The sequence below is a fragment of the Hippopotamus amphibius genome, chromosome 2, assembly GCF_030028045.1.
Source record: "Hippopotamus amphibius kiboko isolate mHipAmp2 chromosome 2, mHipAmp2.hap2, whole genome shotgun sequence".
Taxonomy (NCBI): Eukaryota; Metazoa; Chordata; class Mammalia; order Artiodactyla; family Hippopotamidae; genus Hippopotamus; species Hippopotamus amphibius.
This window is the reverse complement of record NC_080187.1, coordinates 106,677,197-106,699,159: the sequence shown is the minus strand read 5'-3', so window position 1 is coordinate 106,699,159 and position 21,963 is coordinate 106,677,197. Positions and strand designations below refer to the sequence as shown.

Sequence of the window (21,963 nt, the reverse complement as noted above, 5' to 3'; positions counted from 1 at the left end):
TATGCTTAGGTTCAAAATTTTATTTTAAAGAGATTTGTATGCCATAACATAATATCTGTGATACTCTTACTGATCTTTATATATAATGGTCAAATTCTAACAATTTTTGCAATAAGCTTTCATTACATTTTTCTAAAGAACTGAAAAAGTTCACATTACATACCATTTTGAACTTGATTACTTGCTTACAAATAATTTACTGTAAAATGTTAGTTTCAAAGGAAATTTCTGGGAAATTATAAAGCGACTACAGAGTTCTTTACAATAAAACATAGGATAAAAATAAATTTTTGTGGGTTGAAAATTTATCAAAATGTATAGGTGGATTATAACTATATTTTGGCAATTTCATGCGTTCAAGGGCACTTTAAAAGTTGTCTAACTAAAGTACTATAGATATAACATTTTAAGTCTAATACCAATGATCACTTCTTCCTGCTGAAACATAGAAATAATTGATCTGAAAACTGTGAGTGCTATGAAGAGTTTGATTTCTTCATAGAGATTCTTTTATAAGTTGGGCTAATCTCTGGAAGGCCTAAAATAGAACAGAGAGAAGAATTAATACAATTAGGACGCTATTTAGGAAAAGTCTGTCATAACGTTAGAAATTTAAACAAAGAGACTCTTTCTTAGGTTGAGATCAGACAATGAAAGTTCAGGCTTAACTACAGCTTCATCTGGGTCAGATGCCATCATGTCCACTAGTACACATAGATTAAAGCATATGAGTCCCAGGAAAATTTTAAAATTCTTATTCCCTCAAGAGCATCATTTTCTCCCACAACATGAATTATTTTTTTCATATACTCTCTCACCTGCGTATACCTTCTGTATAGTTTCAATTATCTAACTTTACCCATATATAACTTATGAAAAGCATATTTGATGATGTGAGAAAGTAAGTAAATTAAGAACACACCCAGAGACAACCCACCTCCAAGGGTAAGTATACACTCTTCTTTTAAAAAAATATTTATTTATTTGGCTGTGCTGGGTCTTCAGTTGTGGCATGTGGGATCTTCTTTTCCATGTGCAGGATCTTTAGTTGCGGCATTTGGGATCTTTCAGTTGTGGCAGGTAGGAATCTTTTAGTTGTGGCATGCAGGCCCTTAGTTGAAGGCATGTGGGATCTAGTTCCCTGACCAGGGATCAAACTTGGGCCCCCTGCATTGGGAGCACGGAGTCTTAACTCCTGGATCACCAGGGAAGTCCCAGAATACACTCTTCTTACAGCTACTGGACTCTCAGTTTATGGCTTCTCTGTGGGTTTGCAGACACAGAGTCCTTAGGAACTTGCTTGTTTGTTTCCTGTTATCTTGTTTGAAGCTGGGCTTTGTGATTACTCAATTAACTAGCTCTAATCATTGATACTATTCTATTTGACCCTTGCTGATATCTTTTCCTTCAGAGATAGAGACTGATGGCTTCATGAATCTGTACTTTGACTCATGTTAATTCTGCGAAGGAGCGAAACAATTTCTCTTTGTGACATGCTGATAACCTGCCAACACTGTTGACTAGGTCTGAAATCTATTCTTGAAGACAATAAAATTCAACCCCAACTTGGTCTCATCATTTTTCTACAGAAGTCAGGCAACTTCTTTTAATGATAGTTTATGACTTTCCAACTATTCCTGCTTTTCACAAACCAAGGAAGGCATCAAATAATGTTGTAACTCACAAAATGGACACAGTAAATAAACTGACATGCAGTGTTACTCTAAATAGAATATTGTACTCACCACATCCATCTGTTCTGGAGAAGCTGAAGAGAAGGATGCTCTGAAGTAGGGGCAAGGAGCTGAGCTATCAATGTAGAAACTACATCCTGGAACCATGAGTATCTGAGAGAGTTTACAGAAAAAGGCCGATGTACCATTAAAGGAAAACTAAAAATGGAGGTAAATCTAATCTCAGAGTTGGGGAGGACTTTTTAAGTTTAAAAGCAGTTAAAGAAATCATAAGAGGAAAATCAATTTATATAAAATTCTGCATGTCATACAATAAAACATATGGCAATTCTATCTCTTCTCTGTATACTGACAAGAATGCACAGAAACAGAAGAAAAACACTTAAATTCTAGCTTTAATGGATAAAGTTCAGCTCCTACAGTTAATAAAAATAGTAATAAACTTGAATAAATGTTTAGTGTAATAGAAAAGTGAAATAAATTCAAACAATGTGATACTCTCTTTGAGTTATCAAATTTGGAGGTGACTTTTAAGCTGGGTCTCAAAAGGTAAGTAGGTGTTCACCAAGCAAAAAGTAGGGGAAGATTCCTTCAGGGAGAAGATACAGAGTGTATAGGCCCCGAGCTGCAAGGATAATTGGACACTCAAAGAGGTGAAAAAACTGCATACCTAAAGTGAAGGGACAAAAATGGTAGGTGGGCGTGTCAAAATGGTGGGACACGTTCTCTTCTTGGTGACCTCTGTATTCTGACAGCTCACTGCCCCAAAACACGGGTCCTATGCTTTCTGGGCATGAAAACACAGGGTTCCCAGCCTCTTTCTAGATGCCTGTGGTCAGGTGATTAAATCCCGGCCAGGAGAGGGGAAGTCGTGGTGCTGCTTCTCGGCCTGGCCCCTGAACATCTCCTCGTGTGACCCACCATGCCCTCTGCATGCTGAGGACATCGTGGATCCATGTGTTGAAAAACACAGAGCAAGAAGGTGGCAGGAAGCTGGGTCCCTGACTCACAGCAGAAGCAGTGGAGTCTGCAGACCACTTTGAAAATTGTGCATGAGTCAGCACTGAACTGGGTTGTGTTAAGTCTCTGAGATTGTTGTCTACAAAAATCATGACATTCAAAACTTTAAGAAGCTGCTTGTTACATGGTATAAATCTGGGGCTTCTCTGCTGAGGTTAGATGAGCTGGGAATGAAATGATTTGGGGCTCTCTGGGGAGAAGATTTCAAGAGGTGATGAGTTTTTGTGTTTTCATTAACAGTAGAATGAGAACCATCATTTCTCCTAATATCGTGGAACAATTCAGGGATATACCAGAAGCAAGTTTCTGCAGAGAAGGAAGGAGTGGTAAAAATCTTGCAAGATGACCAAAATCTGGGCTAAGAGATTATTTAGAAAAGGTAAAGGTTTGTGCAAGAGGGTATATGGAATAAATGAAGGGGACTGAAAAAACTACAACAAAGAATGAAATCTGTATCCTTAGCTACTAGCCCTGAATACACACAAATAGCCACGTATCAAATGTTCTGGATGATAATGGCACTGATAAGAAAGCAAAGCAAATGTAATAAAGTTGATTTATTGTACTAAAATGCACTTATTTAAGTCATTTAAATATTTATTAAACACTTTCTATGTGCCATTATTAGCATTAAAACAATTCATAAAGCAGGAGTCCTGTGCTCAGGTACGGTGATTAGAGAGGATGAGTGAGTTTCCCTGGGGAGTGGACTGGGTCTTGGGTCCAGGCAGCCAGCTCCCAGCTCTGACCTCTAGACTGTCTCTTATGCTCTAGCCTAGGAGTTTGCCAATAACAACATGATCTGTTCTTTTTTACTCACTTCTCAAGAAAAACGTGATACCAGAAACAGATCGTGGTATCTGTTAACAGTGACAAACATGATGAAAGAATTAACTGATAGAGAAAGGATAATTTATTTGGTAAGTTGAAAGCTATACAAGAAAAATATTTAGATTTCTCAGCTTAATCAATGCCCCTGAGTGAAATCTAAGTAGACATGATTTCAGTACAGAAGGAGAGAAAAACCCAGAAGAAACCCTTGCAGGAAAACTGTAAATAAAAAAAGCAGGATATAAATTTTCCGTGTAATTTTAATCATGTAAAATAGTCGCACAGCATTATTTAAAAAAAAAAAACACCCCAGATTAAACAATGGGCAGAAGAAGACCGGAATAGACAGTTTTCCAAAGAAGAAATGCAGATGAACAACAGGTCCATGAAGAGATTCTCAACATCACTAATAATCAGGGAAATGCAAATAAAACTACAATGAGACACCACCTCACACCTGTCTGAATGGCTATTACGAAAAGGAACACAAATAACTAGTGTTGGTGAGGATGTGGAGAATAGGGAACCCTCCTACACTGTTGGTGGGAACATAAATTGTTGCAGCCACTATGGAAAATAATATTGAGCTTCCTGAAAAAACTAAAAATAGATCTACCATATGATCCAGCAATCCACTCATGGGTATGTATCTGGAAAAAATGAAAACACTAATTTGAACAGATACATGCAACCAAACATTCATTTCAGCATTATTTATACTAGCTAAGATATAGAAACAACCTAAGTGTCCATCAACAAATGAATGGATGAAGAAGATGTGGTATATATGCACAATGGAATACTACTCAGCGATAAAAAAAGAATGAAGTCTCGCCATTTGTGACATGAATGGACTTGGAGGGTATTATGACTGGTGAGATAAGTCAGAAAAAGAAAAATACCATGTTAACACATATGCCGATCTAAAAAATAAAACTAAAAAATAGGACAAAAAGAAACAGACATAGCTATAGAGAACAAACTCTTGGTTACCATGGAAAAGAGGGAAGCAGGGAGGGGCAAGATAGGGGTAGAGGATTAAGACATAGAAACTATTATGTATAATATAAATAACATATAAGGATATATTATACAGCACAGGGAATATGGCCAATATTTTACAACTTTAAATGGAGTCTATCTTTAAAAATATTGTCACCTTGTTGTACACCTGAAACTAATGTAATATTGCAAATCAGCTGTACTTTAATAAAAAAACATTTGATAGCCAAAATACTAGATATATACAAGCTCATCAAGAAAATGTATCACACATGGTCATAAAATCTGGGTGGTAAAATTATTGGCTATTTAAAAATTTTTCATTATGCTTTAATGAAGTTTAATGCTACCATAAGTGTGCTTTATTTTCATAATCAGGAAGAAAAGTCCTTCTACTGTAAATACTAATGATGTATGGTTTCTGGGGGGAAAGGATGGGAGGGATAAATTGGGAGTCTGAGACTGACATATACACACTACTATATATAAACTAGATAACTAGTAAGGACCTGCTGGAACTCTACTCAATACTCTGTAACGACCTATATGGGAAAAGAATCAAAAAAAGAGTGGATATAAGTATCTGTATAACTGATTCACTTTGCTGTACACCTGAAACTAACACAACATTGTAAATCAACTATACGCTATTAACAAGTAAAAACAAACACACAAAACCCCCCAAAATTAATTGCTAATACTTATGAAGCATTTACTATGTGCCAGGTATTAGTCTACGTGCTTTACCCATATTGACTGCTTTCATCATCTTAGTGACCTAAGAGGGAGGGATTCCTATCATCTGCACTTTACGGATGAAACTCAGGGAGGGCACCTCACCCAACGCTGCATATGAGGGCAGGGCTGGAGCTGGGATTCACACCCAAGGACGTGGCTCCCGAGACTGTGCTTTTAGCCACTAAGCTAATCAGTAGCTGAGCTGTGACTGTATTTCCCCTAGTTTAGACCAGGAGACTGATTCTGTACCCAAAATCTATTATGATCTTAGTAAGGAGATGATGTGTGTGATATGCAAACATTATGCCTTGGGTTATTGGGCAATGATAAACATCTTTTGCCATTTTTCTTAAGATATTACTTTAAAATAAAAGTGTAGCTTTTCTTCCTGTTTTACCTCTTTCTTAATGGCCTTTTCTTCAATCAGGTTTCTTACATCATGAATGCCCTTAATTTTAACCCATAAAAACATTCCAGCATTTGGAACATGCCATTCTGCCAAACCTACAAACAAAAGAAGGAAGAAATATTTCCCAAGGCCATTTTTGATGATGTCAACTATATCACTGAAATGACAAATTGCAGTAACTGTAAACTAGTATTTCCAAAAAGGTCCTTCAGTGATAGAATTTTTAAAAAACATAGTTTTATGAGTCCTGAAAATTGGTGTTCTGAGTTTTATTTCAAAAAGTGAATGGGGTGGGGGGGGATGTTGAAAGGGAGAGAGGGGATTTGTGTGTTTATTTATGATTTTAGTGTGTCTCAGGGCAGTGCAGGAGACCCAGTGCCATGCCCACCTCCCTTCCTTAGAACTGTCCCTAAGCCACACACTGCTCTATTTTAGGAGAGGATTCCTCAACTCTATTTCTAGAGTCTTCTAGTGTTTCAATAAATCCTATCATTTATATAATCATTCAGATGTCCAATGAATTGAAGTTTTTATCACAATGTAATTAAAAGTTCTTAAAAGTCAGGAATTTTAGGTGCATTTGTAGGGTTTATATTTCACTGAATATAAGGATAGAGAAACCAAGAAGGAAGAGTAATTATTTTGATTTTAATTATTATCTTTTTAAAAAATCTTGACTTTAGTAAAAGCTTTTTTTCAATTTCACTATAGGAAATGGTAGAATAGTACTCATCAAAAAGATACTAATTCTATTTTTAACAGGACTTCATAGGGAAGAAAATGTGAGGGAAATAAGAAGATACTTTGTAGTTACTATTATTTCTGTCAGAGGCATTTTAGTTGTGTAATTAAAGCCATGCAATTCATTTTAGTCTCTTCCTTAATAGAAAATAGAATCTAAACTATTCTGAAATCAAATTAGCAATAGAAAATATTAATGATTAATGAAGTTATGAGAAGACAAATTGTGTAATGAGAAATCTACCTTAGATTGTACTTAGTTTGTACTATTGTACTAACTTGTCTTTATAGAGTCTAGTTAGAAAAGGAATATGTTGTTTATGTCACAATTCTTCCTCTATTTGGAGCAAAATTCTGAAAACCTTTTGAGTACAGATGATGTTATTTAGCTTTAATTAGGTTATTGCTGGTTGATTGTTAGACTAATTGGTATTTTTTCTTTAAACCACAGATACTTGGCAGCAGTCAGGTATAGCAGAAATGGGTAGAATTGTGCCAGGGTTTGTGCTGTTACTTCTGAGATTATTTACAGGGTAACATTTTCTTGTTCCTCCTGGACTCTGTTTCCTTCCCCAGAGTTATTGACAATACCATGTGGTGTTTATCACTTACTCACATAAGGGCTACTGTTCATCCCAGGACAGGATGTAGGTTCCACTCACCACTTAACCACTTGTCTGCAGCAGCCAATAATGCATCCCTCTGCTTCCTATAGAAATCAATAACCCTAGACGAAGAAAAAAAAATGAAAAGGATGTGTTTGCTACATTGATTGCAGAAACTAAGAAGGTCTGGAGTCCAGTCTATAAGAGTCTATATTCTACCTTGAGGAAAATGTTGAGTTCTTGATGAGGCAGTAGAGCACATTTATTTGACCTGTCGGGCGGTAAACTTTTTACCATTGTGGTTTTCCCATTATTGTGGAATAATTCAAAAATGAAAATTAATAGAGTGAAGTCTCTTTCTGTGTAGAGTATGGAACCTAAAATACATTACCTCTCTACGTGAGCCAGGAAGCCGTCTTCTCCCCACTGGTGGAGAAGCTGTGATACCAGGAGCTAAAAGGGATGAGACAGTAATAAGGTCATCAGTCATCCTCTAAAGTGTGTTTTTTGCCAAATGTAACAGCAAACCACTCTTGATTGTGTGTGGAAACCACCCAAAGAAGATGCAACCACCTGCAGGAAGCTTTGTGAGTCAATGGTTTATAATAAGGTTGATTAAGAACAATGGCAACAATAATAGTAAAAATAACAAATATTTATATGGAACTTGCTGTGTGCTGGAAACTGCTGTACCATATGAATATATTTCAGCTCAGTTGATCTTCGTAATACCCTTATCAGGCAGGTCATTATTTCCACTCTACTGATAAACAGACTGAGGTACGGGGCGAAGTTAACTTTCCTGAGGTCACCAGTAGTCCCAGAGTCTGGACTCAGGTCAGACTGTCCAGCCCCAGATTCACCCAATAACTGTGGCCCTGGATGTCCTCTCTAAATATAAAATACATACAGTCGATACATGAATTTATACAATATATTTACAGATTTTCTATCCAAAATGGAATTTCTGGATGTTGTAAATGGATAGTAAAATTCGGTTGATAACAGATACAGAAAACATGAAAAAAGTCCCCAACTTGATAAAATATGGGGACATGTGCACTTTTTGGAACGTATAATATTAAACAAATATCCATTCTACATAAATTACCACTTTTGCCTTCTTAGGTAGCAGTTCTGTCCTTAAGGTGTGATTGTCAAGATTGCCTTAGGGATGGGTGCAATTATTCCTCAAAGCTCATAAAGAAATTTATACATTCTCCAAAATTAATTTTACTCTATTTTAGTTAAAATACATTCTAGCTGGAGTCTGTAGGGGAGGTCAGCACATGGGCAGGAAAGGCAGACATCAGGCCACCATGCAGTTTTCGAACACTTGCTCTTAGATTCCAGGAAAATGGAGCTAATGCTGTGTTACTTCACCAAACCTCTTCCACCCAGATGAGTCCAACAGAGTATTTACAGGGTTCCTGGACTAGTTCCCAGGACACAAGGTGAAGAAGATTTCTGACTCTCAAGGAGCTTGGCCTACACCATGAAACAGCACCGGGTTCATTCAAATCTCTTTTCCTTTTAGAGCCCACATCTGTGGTATGTGGTCTCCTAATTCAGTCCATGTGGAACTAGAGATGCAATCAGTGATTTCTCTCCCTGCCACCTTCACTCAGTCTTATTTGCCAACATCTATTATCTTTTATGATCTGATTTTAAAACCTCCTGTTTCCTAAATTTTCCTTACCTGGGCAAAAGTGCTGGGGTGCATTGTTGAAACTTGTATGTGTAAAACAATTCTCTCGATCAAGGGCTTTGGGCCAGAAATAAACCCTATTCTCAACCTGCACAAAGAGAGAAAAGGCACAATAACAACCCTGCATTAACAATTAATACCATGTTATGGATTTCACAGGGAAGAAAGTTGTGACCTGGGGAAAGAGGGACCTAGACAGTTAACACATTCTAATAAAACTGCTTCTTATTTAAAATACACATTTAAATTAAATTGTACAGTTAAAATAGAATGCACATCTGACCGGGTATTTCTAAATGTGTTCTTTCGTACGTGCAATTAAAAGACTGACCAGTCCCCCTACAGCTATAGCTTAATAGCCAAGTATCTTTGACCACTGGGGGCAGATTGGGAGACTAGCCTGGTATTAATAGTCATAATCAAATGGGGATAGCAGCATCTTAAAGGAGAAGAACTATTTGCACTAAAGATGCTAAGGTGCAGCCTCTGTCACCTTTCGATGCAGCCTGAAGGCAGAGCAGGGCCTTACCCAGAGGACAGGACTTTGGAAAAAGAGTCAGCTCGGATGACTCGCCCATCGACATCCATGGAGAGAAAAGTTGGTGCCCAAGGCTTTAAATAAAAGAAAAATACTGTTGGTTTGGGACGTCTGTTAGAGACTGTATTCCTACTTTGTGCAGAGTGGGGAGGAATGGATGTGGAGAACAGTAGGACCAACATCCTTTTCCTTGTTTTCATCTCAGCCCTTTGAAATGGAGTAGGTCTGAGATGCATGTTCTTCTATTTGTATCTGCCGATCTTCACGGCTTTTCTGCCAAAGACACATCCTCTCACTTGCTCAGGACACCACTCCTGTGAATTTACAGGAACCTCACACAGGACCTCCCTGTGCCAAGGCTTGAGATCCAGGATGAACTAGATTTAGGGGAAGGATACAAGAAAAACTAGTTTGGAAAAGACCAAAACGAAGAGGGCCATCAGCATTCAGGGCTGTTTAGAAAGAGAAGGTTGACCCTTAGACCAACTAGAAACACAAAAGAGGTGCCAATGAAGATGAGCCATGTGGTCAGTGTGCAATGCTGAGACTTCCATATTTACTTCAAAAGTAAATGCCAGCAGGAAAGGGGGGCATGTTTGTGGTGAGGGTGGCCGGCAGGCAGACATGATATTCGGACAAAGTAGATAAAAAGCCAAGAGTCCTGTTTCTTCTCAGTAGATTTAAAGTGGGGACTGAATCCATGTGTTTGTTCTCTGCAGCCTGAGGGCAAATAGTGTTGGATTTTGAGGAATCGGGCATTGGGAGTCTGTACCACTGCTGTTGTCTCCTCGGAAACAGCAGCGTACATATGTAGTAGAAAAGGATCTAAAAGCCGATTATCCTGCAGGTAAGTTCCAGTGCCTAAGTGACAAGGACGGTGCCGAGCAGGCCGCAAGATGCTAGGAATGCCCCCTCCTCTGCCCACCACCACATCACTGACTGAGCACAGTCCTCCTGTCTGAATACAGCTTCGAAGTCTCAGCTCATCATCCACCCACCAGAGACTGAGGTTGCCACCCAAGGAGACACCCCCTCCATATCCCCGGTACGATGTCTGAGGAGCTATGATCTGGATGTGGAGTCAAGACAACACTCACCCTTGACTCACACGACCCTCCGCATGCCTGGCACAGAGAGTCAGCCACTGTTCTAAAGGTAAGGAATTTCTGGAGAGAGCAGTAATACCAGAGATGCAAATACTCAGCAACACTGGCTAAAATCAAATCAGTGCAGTCACTTACAGCCACTTATCTACTGATTGTGGGCTGTGTTGACACTGTCACTTACCTTGTTGAACTGCATAAAATAGTAAGGGTCATCTTCTATGATGAGGAAGTCATATTCTCTTGCGAGCTAAAAAAGGTTAAAGGAGCATAGTTATTTCTTCAGAGCTATCTAAGATGAAAATTGTTTGGAATCATTGTTCGTTTAGCTACTGAGTGCCTGGTGTCCTAGGAGGAGGATGACAACAGGAACCTGCCTTAAGTCTCTCCCCTTACGGAACTTACATTCTGGTGGGAAAGACAGAACAAACATTAGCCAGTAGATAGTGAACAGAGGAGGATTAGGAGGGAGGTTACGAGGGCTGGGCAGAAGGTTAAAGAGGGTGATGTCTCAGAGAGAGAGAAAGTGACAGGGAAGCTACAGGACAGCTCAGGGTGGCAGGAAGGATCAGGTCTGTAGATGCCAGGTGAGACGATTTTAGACTAAAGGACTGGGGAGCAAAGGCCCTGGGGGTGAGAAAATACTTGGCATGTTTGAGGGACAGAAGTTTAGGGAAGGTGTAGTTGTTTAAGGGGCAGAAGGAAGGCCGTGTGGCTACTGCAGGAAGGATGTGAGAGACCCTAGCTTGAGAACAGAGGCCAGGGTCCCATCACTGTGTGTAGCAAGTGGAAGACTTGATCCTAAGCGTGTTGGGTCTAGGAAGCAGCTGGAGGAGGGGCTGTAGGCCTGCACTTGAGCAGGAAGGATGCCAGGGGCTGGCGGGGTGGTGCTTCGCAGGGGAGTACAGGGTCAGGGAGGGAGGGCGGTCAGGGAGGGAGGGCGGTCAAGGAGATGGTGGACTTGGATAATGGTGGTGGGAGCCGTGGGATGGATTGGAGGTCGGGGATGAGGGGAAGACAGAAGGAAGAGAGGGGGAGTAAGAGGTGAGTTTAACAAGACTGACACGTCTTTCAACCAAAATATCAAAGAAGGAAAATCTCATAGTCAACAGGAGTGTGGTAATTTCTTCTTTTTTAATTTATGGGGATCCTTGGCATAGATGATTTCCTTTTTTTAAAAATTATCTTCCTTGAGAGCAAGAGGGTAATAAGAAAAGGAACTTGAGAGCACTCTTCTAAAGAGTCAGAAAAAAAAAAAAACCACAACCATGTAACAGGTTGTTTGAAAATACCTCATAGATTTCCTTTTTGCGGTTAGTTGTTAATGAGTTGCCAGTTGGGTTGTTGCCATTTGGGACAGTATAAAGAAATTTGGGGGTGTTTTTCTTGGGATTCTTTGAGTCTTCTGGTTTCCATTTGGAAAGTATTTCTCTGAGGGAGTCTGGAATAATCCCCTGTTCATCACTGGAAACATTAATTATGTTGCAACCAAGTGGTTGCACCTGTGGAAGACAGAGAAAAGAAAGCCCAAGACTCAGACTTGATACAAAATATCAGTGTCACTGGTTCTTACACTAATGACAATGTTACAATTTATACCCTTTTAAACACAAATCTGTACTCAGCCCAACACCCAAGGAAGGATTGTATTTTCCAATTCCATATTTGCCCCTGGGGACCCTTCTGTTATGGTTCAAAAATATCTTCTGTCAATTCCTAGAGGAAGGATAGACTTCCCTGCTCATATATGTCAGGCTTGGCCAGGGGTCTCGCTTTGGCCAGTAAATTGCGAGCAGAAGTGACAGGTGTTCTTTCCAGGAAGCTTTAAATCCCAGCTTGTATCTCTTGTACCCTGTTTCCTCTGCTCTAAGACTGGCAGCACTCCAGATGAGGCTGTTTCTGTTAGTCTGGGGCTTGGGATCAAGATGACATTGGACAGAGCGACGGTGGCCTGTCAGTGGACACATTATGTGAGAGAAAGACAGGACTTTGCAGCCTTAGGTCACCGAGATATGGAGGCATCTGTTCCACATCATAACCCAGACTCTTCTGACTGTATCATCTTTATAATTACAATTAGAAATCTTCATAAAATAGGAGTTTATTACATAATTCTTTTTGACAAAGTAATCTTATAGAGCATATATGATACTAATATATAAAATAGTTATACGTAGAGGTGATATTCAAAATATTGGACAAGTGGTGTAGCATGGGTGCATCAGACAGAGCAGGCTGGAATGGGGTGCTGGAGGCCCCCTGCCATGCGCGCATTAGCTCTGTGTCGTACGGGGTTCAGGGTGGTCTTAGGAGAGGGGCCAGGGGAGCCAGGGTGGTGCTGGGGCACCAAGGAGCATCAGGGCAGTGGCTCACCACGGCATGTGGATACTATAGAGTAGCGATTGCAGAGGCCGAAGTCACAAGTAGTGGCCTTGCTTATAGACATAGTTTTATGAAAGTCTTGAGTTTTTATGTTTTATGTTGTGGACGAACATAAAGAAAAAAATCAGGACTTAATAAATTACAAGCAAAGGAAATCATCCAGAAACAAAAAGACAACCTACAGAATGAGAGAAAATGGTTGCAAACAATGGAACCAACAAGGGATTAATTTCCAAAATATACAGACAGCTCATACAGCTCAATATCAAGAAAAACAACCCATTCCAAAATTGGGCAGAAGATGTAAATAGGCATTTCTCCAAAGAAGACATGCAGATGGCCAACAGGCACATGAAAAGATGCTCAACATTACTAATTATTAGAGAGATGCAAATGAAAACTACAATGATCTACCACCTCACAGTGGTCAGAAGAGCCATCACCAAAAAGTTTACAAATAGTAAATGCTGGAGAGGGGGTGGATAAAAGGGAACCCTCCTACACTGTTGTTGGGAATGTAAATTGATGTAGCCACTATGGAGAACAGTATGGAGGTTCCTGAAAAGACTAAAAATAGAGTTACCATGTGACCCAGTATTCCCATTCCTGGGCATATATCTGGAGAAAACCATAATTCAAAAAGACACATGCAACCCAATGTTTATTGCAGCACATCTGACAATAGCCAAGACATGGAAGCAACCTAAATGTCCATTGACAGATGGATGCATAAAGATGTGGTATATATATATATATATACACACAATGGAATACTACTCAGCAATAAAAAAGAATGAAATAATGCCATTTGCAGCAACATGGATGGGCTAGAGATTATCATATGAAGTCAGATGGAGAAAGACAAATATCATATGATATCACTTATATGTGGAATCTAAGACAAGGATACAAATGAACTTATTTACAAAACTGATTCACAGACATAGGAGCCCTGGTCCGGGAAGATCCCACATGCCATGGAGCAACTAAGTCCATGTGCCACAACTACCAAGCCTGAGCTCTAGAACCTGCAAGCCACAACTACTGAAGCCCGTGTGCCTAGAGCTTGTGCTCCACAACAAGAGAAGCCCACCACAATGAGAAGCCTGTGCACCACAACGAAGAGTACATACCCTGCTCACCGCGACTAGAGAAAGCCCACAAGCAGCAGTAAAGACCCAACACAGCCAATAAAGAAATACATAAATTTATTTTAAAAAAACCCAAAAAATCTATAATGGGAAAGAATCTGAAAAAGAATAATTATATATATATATATATAATATATATATACGCACATATATCTGAATCACTTTGCTGTACACCTAAAACTAACATGACTTAATAATCTATATTTCAATAAAAATTAAAAAAAACACAATTGAGTGAAGTTCTCAGAAAAAAATTTTTCAAAGGATATGCAGATACACTTATTATGTAGACTTATGCACTAAATGAGAATAATCCAGACCCTACTTTGGCAAATATAAAAAGTCAGGGACTTCCTAGGTGGTGCAGTGGTTAAGAATCCACCTGCTAATTCAGGGGACGCGGGTTCCATCCCTGCTTCAGGAAGATCCCACAACTACTGAGCCCACATGCCACAACTACTGAAGCCTGAGCACCTAGGGCCCATGCTCTGCAACAAGAGAAGCCACCGCAATGAGGTGTCTGCATACCACAATGAAGAGTAGCCCCTGCTCTCTGCAACTAGAGAAAGCCCATGTGCAGCAATGAAGACCCAATGCAGCCAATAAATTAAAAAAAAAAAAGTCTTAGACTTCAAAGGCACATCTATGTGAAAAAAAGAAGCCTATATTGGGCTATGAGATAAACACACATGGACCATCAGCATATTCCCTCACAGCCTGGCAGGAATCTCTGTTTGGGTATGTGAAAATGTGTGTGTATGTGTGCTGTTTACATAGACACAAGTTTAATATTTATATGTGTTGTGTAAGCTTACATCTTTGGAGTTTAGGAAAATAATGAATAATTAGTATCCAATGATTAAGGCAATTTTTTTGCCTTAGTTTTTAAAATTGTGGTAAATATATATATATATAACAAAACATAAAAAAATATAAATATGTATGTAACGAAAAATCTGTTAAATGGCAGATTGTGTGTGATTCATTGGCATTAATGATGTTCACAATGTGTGCATCTCTCACTGTCAATTTCCAAACTATTTTCATCACTCCAAACAGAAACCCTGTAGCCATTAAGAAATAACTCCCCATTTCCCCCTCCCCCAGGCCCTGGTAACCTCTAATCAACTTTCTGTCTTTATGAAATTTGCCTATTTTCAGTATTGAGCACAAGTGGAATTATACAAGATTTGTCCTTTTGTGTCTGGCTTCTTTCTTTGAGCCCCTGCAGTGATGGACAGTGTTTCACTCCTCAGAGAGCTGGTGAGGTTGATGGTTAGAAAGTTGTTACACTGAGTTGAAATTGTTTCCCTGTAGTTTCCACCCTTTGGTTCCAGTTCTATCAACCTAAGGACACGCACAGACAAATCTAACTCCTCTGTCACATGACTAACTTTAACGTACTTGAGGACAATATTCATGTCCCTGTGGAGTCTCTTTCTGGGGAAAAGGGCACAGTTCCTAAAACCATTCATCATGTGTTTCCAATTGCTTGTTCACTCTGGTTGTTTTTTTGTCTGTGCTCCCATCTGTGTTCACATGGACCCGAGAGTATTGTGCCCCAGACAGTGGCCTGTTTTGAGCAGGGCCCAGCAGAGCAGGTGATTCAATTCCTCATTCTGGACATTAGCATCCCATTAATTAACACTGGAGAGGAAAGTCCTAATCATACCAGGTTACTTTACAATTATTCTACATTGACATATGATCGTCCTTAGGCGTGTGGTAATATAGATGGTAATGAAAAAGGTTAAGTCACAAGAAATGTGGACATGACCTTGCACAACCCAATTTTAGCACTCCTACATTTAAACTTTGTAAAAAGAAATGTATAAATCAGAGAGTACATTTAACAGATTTTGCATATATTAAAGATTCCCCTATTTACAGAAGAAAGATGCTGTTTTATCTTTCAGTGGACAGAAAATTCTGAAGGTGCAGTGGTTTCTTCTTATTTATTATAAGAAAGAGAGTTGCCTTTTGTAGAAATGTGTACTCACAGCATGAATTGTTCCTGAATAAATAGGTTCATTTACGAGGACATTATCTCCAGGATTAACGATCATTTCAAACACCTAACAAAAGAAGCATAGGTTAGCTTGGATAGTATGGTTTCCAGTCTTAGAACTGCAACCAGCCCCCTGCCCCCTTTTTGTTTTAGTTTGAGCTCACTAAGATTCTAGAGAAGGAGTTGGCAAGTTTTCTGTAAATGCCAGATGGTACGTATTTTGTGAGCCCCGGTGTCTGTGCTGCAACTACTCATCTCTGCCTGTATGGTGAGAAGGTGGCCGTAGAGAATACCTCAGCCGATGGTGTAGCTGAGTCTATTAAAGCTCTATTTACAGAATCAGACAAGGGCTGGCTTGGCTCTCAAGCCATAGTTTGCAAACCTCCATTCTAGGTTGAAAATATTAATAAAAAAAAAATAACTGGTTTTGCTCCTAAAATTCATTTATTCCTTCTTCGAAAATTTTTAAAATCTTTGCTACAAGCCAGGCCTGTGTGAGGTCTGGGGAGAAAGTGATGAGTATAATGGCATGATTTTTACCCATTTTTACCCAGGTAGCATCATACTGGAAAGCTAGATCCTTATCAAATACCTTCTCAGGCAAATGCATATGGAAAATCACTGGTGAGCACTATTCTATATAGATGCCCAGGTTCTAAGTGCACACTGTAGGAGGACTTGGGCACTCAGGGAACGTAGGGTGTTCAGAGAAGGCTTTCCTGAGGAAGTGGTAAGTTGGTGGTGGGGTGACAATAAGCACACAGTTTGAGAAACTGAAAGAATCCTGTGGCTTGAGGTGGAGTGTGAAGAGGAGAGTGGAGGGAGGTCAGAGGGAAGTGGGCAGAGGGCATCGCAGGGAGGCCTTAGGGCCCAGTGAGCCCAGTGAGAATTTTAACGAGAGGGCGGGATTGGGGAGTCATGTGATCAGACAGGCATTTGAAAAGGTCATTCTGGGTGCAAAATCAAAGTATTGATACAAAAGAAGAGTAAGAGTACAGGCAGACTCTGGGAAGTTTTTAGGCTCATTTGAGAGGTTTTTGCTGCATTGTAGGGAAAGGTAAGGGGGGTCTAGGTGGGCTGTTGACGGCAGGGCTGGAGAGAACTGAAGGGCATTTAGGAAATCAGAACCAAGGGACATAATTGTGGACTGAGGGGGAGTGAGGAAGGAGAGGTGTCAGGAGGGACTCCTGGATTTCTGGCTGTGCAGGTAGGGAGGGGGTTGGAGGGGTGCCATTCACTGAAAAACACCCCAACATTTTCTGTTCTGAGGGAGAAGTAGATGAGTGTGTTTTGGTCTGAGGTGCCTTTGAAACAGCCTGGGATGAGTCAGGTGGATCAGTGGACGGGTGGATGTGGAGGGAGCCTGGCGTTAGTGGCCTGGGTGTGATCACCTGGGTGTGATGCTCAGGGAAGGTGTGTTCGTGAAGGGGAAAGAGATCTGGGGGCCCAGCCTTGCGGGGCTCCCATAAATAATGGACACTGCAAGGGGGGCAGGGCAAGGATGGAGGGGAGTATTCCAGAAAGGAGGGGGGTTCAGCAAGGGTAAAGGAGACTCAGAGGTCAAGGAAGACAAGGCCCGTAAATCTCAGGGGATCTTGAGGACAATAAGATGCCTAGTGACATCAGTAGAGCCATAGAAAAGATTTTTCCAGCCTAAATCAGAGGGGTCATTCTGGCTAAATCTTATATGAGTCACAGAATAATCGTTTCCTACCTTGTGATGTTTCACAATCCCCAGGTCAAGCCTCTCCTCCCTATCATTTTAACAACCTAGAGCTCTTGACAAACAGCATGGCCATTATCCATTGAGACAGAAGATGTGACATTTGTTTTCCCATTTGACTAGGATGTTCCATGTACTTTTCCTCATGAGCTTTTGGCATTTTATGCCAAACAGTATCTTTCTATGTAAAGTTCATTGATTCAAGTTTTACAGGACCCCTGGATCAAACAGATCCCTTGGGTGGCTTGTGTATTATCCATGGATGAGATGATAAACCTCATCACATACATTTCCCATGTCAATTAGGGAACATGAGAAAGTCGAATGAGGAGGAAGTGCTGTTTATTATCTGTGACACAGAGACTTAAAATAATATCCATCCTGCAGAATAAAGTGGAAGAAATAGTAAACCATATTCCCCGGGAGGCCTCTGTAACAAGCATGGCTGTAAGCCAGTGAGTGACATGCATTTGGCCATCTATGCTATCTTCCTCTTCGATATCATTGATGTTGCAACAGACAGAGAAGAAACTTTCTTGAGCATCTTTCTGGAAAAGAAAGTGTCCCTTCCTAAGAAAAGAAATTCACTGGAAAGAATTTTTTTCCTACTACTCTGGGCCATGTTTGTCTTCAAGAATAAAACTCAAACAGCAGGTAATCCTTTCATTTTTTTCCTAATTAAGTATAAAAAGAGGGAGGAAAATTATAAAGACATTGATACATTATTCTGGAATAATAATTTAATTAAAATTCATTAAAACTAACAAGTTTTCACATTTGCCTAAAAATGAAGAAGAAAGGTACTCTGGTTTGAGATAAACAAGAGTCATACTTGAATCTGGACGTGAAGAGTGAATATAGAGCCTCTTATCCAGGACTAATTATTCATGAAAAAGAAAAGAAAAAATCAACCGAGACAAAGAACCATATATGCAATCTCTTTATCAGGGGAACCACCCATGATGGTTGCCTCTGTGGGGTCCTGCCACCCAGGAGAGAGGCAGATGGAGAGGCAGAGAGAGAGACAGAGAGAGAGAGAAGATACTAACCCAGAGGAGAAGTCAGCCAGACACAGACTATATATTTAGACCTGCAGAAGCACAACCATGAGGGAGTCAGGGCACAAGAGGCAGGTGGCACAGATGATGACACCAGCAGACACACAAGGGAATGACGTTTCAGCTCAGGAGTATCAGGATACACCCTCTGAAGAATTTAAAAGTCATACACTGAAATGTTATAGCCACAAGCATAACGGAAATGTAGCCTGAATCTCTGAGCCAGATGAGACTAAGCAGCGCTCACTGAGCTGCAGGAAGGGCTTGAGTTCTCGCTGACTGGGAATCTTGTCCTAATGACTCAGAGCCCAGGGTCATTGATGATGGGATCTCTGTTTAAGAGCAATCAGGTTGGTGAATGTCTTTAAGTTCCATTTATGATTCTAGGTGAAGACAAGGAAGAGTTCCTAACCTGCAGAACATGGTGCTCTGTGGTTAAGGGAGAGAGGGCTGTATGGGGGAACATAGTATTTGATTCTTCCCACAGGTACCCTTCCTTCCAGTCTTACCTTACAGAGACCTTCTTGGCTGCCACATGTGACACATAAGTCCATTTGCCCTTGGCTGGGTGGATAATGGATGGTGGGAGGATTATGCAGTTTTATTTGTAACTGTTTTAGCCAGGATAACAGCTCTGGGAGTCTAAAGCACAGAATGCATGTCAAAATTAACAGTACTGAAAATCATAATAGTAGACAGGAACTTTACACCAGGCTATACCAACTTTATAGATTCAATTTAAAAGTCCTCAAATGCTTTTTGCCGATATTAATATCTTTACTTAAAAGACAAGGCAACAGACTTAGAGATTAAGAAATCCACATAAAGTTAATCAGCTGGTGATTAAAAGAGCCAAGATTTGAATCTTTAGCTTTCTTATTCCAAGAAGTATTTTTTTCTTTTACAGTAGAGAACTCACAGCATAATATTTTTGTTTTCCTTAGGGAGACTTCCATAAGATAACTAAAAGTTCAGGTTCAGTAAGTTCTTTGCATTGTGGAAAGAAAAGCCTATGCATACATTATATATAATACAATTCTTATGTCCCCAACATGCATTCACAGAGCAAACAGGCCTTAATAAAGTATAATTAATAGACACTCTGCAAGTTACCCTTCTTCACTGGAAGAAGACCGGCTAAGGGAAGCCTTACAATGTGTGTTGCAGTTACCTTTATAAAATTAATCACATCAGAACTCAGGGCAACATGCTTGCATAGCTGCCTGTCTAGAAAGGGAACAAAATTATTAAAAAATTTCCCCAGAAACTAAACTGGCTGCTTCCTGGGTCATCCTTTTCCTCCTCTCTCCTACCCTGCTTCTTTACCTAGCTATCTTCCCCCTCTCTTTTTTTCCAGTCTCAGCTCAGATGGTACTTCCCTCCAAAAATCTCTCCCTCTCCTAGTCAATGTAAAGTTGGGAAGCGTCACTAGATTAAGTATTTGGTATCACTACTGTTGTTAATTATTCTTCTAAAACTCTTCCCTAAACCTCCTAACTGCTGAATACCCAGTTAAAAAGGACACAAGTTGCTTTATCAGCAGGCTGTTGAATATTGTTCATGAAAATGAACCAACAAAATTACATTATCTACTGATCAGTACCCAACACTCTGAGAATACTGCAGTGCTCTCTTCATCCTCTCTTCGCTAAATTGGATGGCCTCTCCGTTTTCTATGGTAATAACTGCAGTCTTGAAAGGGAATGTGTTGGGGTTCGGTGCTCCAGTTGCCAAAGAGATGACAGATTTCGGTGCCTTGCCCAATATCTCAGCTTCAACAAATAATGAGGAGAAGAAACACTTTCAGTGAAGACTTTCATAAACAGAGATGGTTCAGCATGTTGCATTAATTAAAGTCGGTAAAACTTTAAAGTGTAACGATTTCCAGTGATAGAATGCTAGTCTGAAAGAAACATAGAAGATGCCTTTTTTTTCTGGACCGATCTCATGGTGGAGGAACTAAGGAATAGACATGTGCAACTAAGAAGAGAGAGTGACCAGGCAGACAAGCTGAAGGCCACAGTAACAGAAAACACTCCTCCACTGGGCCCCTCCCTGCCTGCCAGGCTCCCAGCGCACCCCTCTCTCTCTGGTGTATCCGCCTATCCCCCATCCCCCACTCTGCACGTGTCCGCAAGCTGGGCCGAACCCGAACTCCTGTGCCAGGAAGAGCCCTCCGGACTCTAAGCAGGACGACTGCACAGGGGCCTGTCCTCTATTGCTGATTTCCTGTCCTCGTGCCCGTTCCAGCGCGACTTTTGTGCCAAGTCTGAGCAGAACCAGGTTCAGGCAGCCCTGAGTAGCCCTGCGGGGAAACCTCCCTACTCAGCCCCCCGCCCCGCCCCACACACACCGCGAGGTGGGGGAGAGCGGGACCCGCACTCACTCAGGACTCGGATGGCAGAAGGCTTTCTGGCCGCGCTCGTGGCCGTGATGAACCGTGCGTAATTCATTCTCCGATTCTGAGCACCTCCTTGGGTGGTTGAAGACTAGGAACACCAAAGATCCTCGTCAATCCTGCCTCCTAACCCTCGCCTTGGAAAGGGCACCTCTGCTGTCCCCCGTGTCTGGTCTGGCGCTCAGAGCCGCGAGTGGCCGCCGAAGCTCCGCCTGCAGGCTGGGCCCAGGCCTGGTTAGGAACCGGGCGCGTGGCAGGACTGGCCAAGTCCACTGGCAGGGTCAGGACGCGTGACCCTTTGCTGTGCTGAGCGACGCGGCCTATGGCCACCAGCGCCTCTCCAGCCGGTTTCCCGCCTTGTGACCACGCCTCCATCCCTGTCCCGGCTCCCTTATGCGCCTCCCGTCAGGTCCCGCCCTACTGCCGCTCCTCCAGCAGGTTTAGCACACCCACCCGCCTCGCCCACCCAGGCGGATCCCTACCCCCGGCCAGGCATTCAGATACGTCGCCACCCCCCGCAGCGCCTCCACATCCGTACCCGCCCTCCACTCCTCCAGCCCGGTCCCCGCCCCCGGCGGCGCCTCCACACCCGTACCCGCCCTCCACTCTTCCAGCCCGGTCCCCGCCCCCGGCGGCGCCTCCACACCCGTACCCGCCCTCCACTCCTCCAGCCCGGTCCCCGCCCCCGGCTGCGCCTCCACACCCGTACCCGCCCTCCACTCCTCCAGCCCGGTCCCCGCCCCCGGCAGCGCCTCCCGCTGGAGACCTGGCCAGGCGCCTCCAGCCTGGTCGTCTGGCTTGGCACAGGTGGTGCGGAGAGGATGGCCGCCCGGCGATGCAGCCTGAACCAGGAC

At 41.6% G+C, this 21,963-nt stretch overlaps 1 protein-coding gene across 6 annotated transcripts; it reads right to left on the bottom strand.

Annotated features, from left to right (window-relative positions):
• Positions 1–211: 211 nt before the first annotated feature.
• Positions 212–21,644, bottom strand: LOC130846151 (kynurenine/alpha-aminoadipate aminotransferase, mitochondrial). 6 transcript variants are annotated; one of them, XR_009051520.1, is made up of 14 exons: positions 21,098–21,567; positions 20,315–20,483; positions 19,221–19,353; positions 15,923–15,997; positions 11,682–11,891; positions 10,574–10,639; positions 9,278–9,360; positions 8,740–8,836; positions 7,432–7,493; positions 7,098–7,162; positions 5,683–5,789; positions 4,162–4,195; positions 1,746–1,847; positions 212–538 (listed from the first exon to the last, which is right to left on the bottom strand). XR_009051520.1 is itself a non-coding variant. In XM_057724200.1 (14 exons), the coding sequence occupies exons 2-14, from the start codon at positions 21,162–21,164 to the stop codon at positions 497–499; spliced, it is 1,278 nt and encodes a 425-aa protein (XP_057580183.1). In that variant the 5' UTR covers positions 21,165–21,200; positions 21,592–21,644; the 3' UTR covers positions 212–496. The 6 variants fall into 6 exon arrangements, 4 of the variants coding, with proteins under 4 accessions (XP_057580183.1, XP_057580184.1, XP_057580187.1 ...); XM_057724200.1 differs by lacking the exon at positions 4,162–4,195 and adding an exon at positions 21,592–21,644 and having other exon boundaries at positions 21,098–21,200; XR_009051521.1 differs by lacking the exons at positions 4,162–4,195; positions 5,683–5,789.
• Between the last annotated feature and the right edge of the window lie 319 nt (positions 21,645–21,963).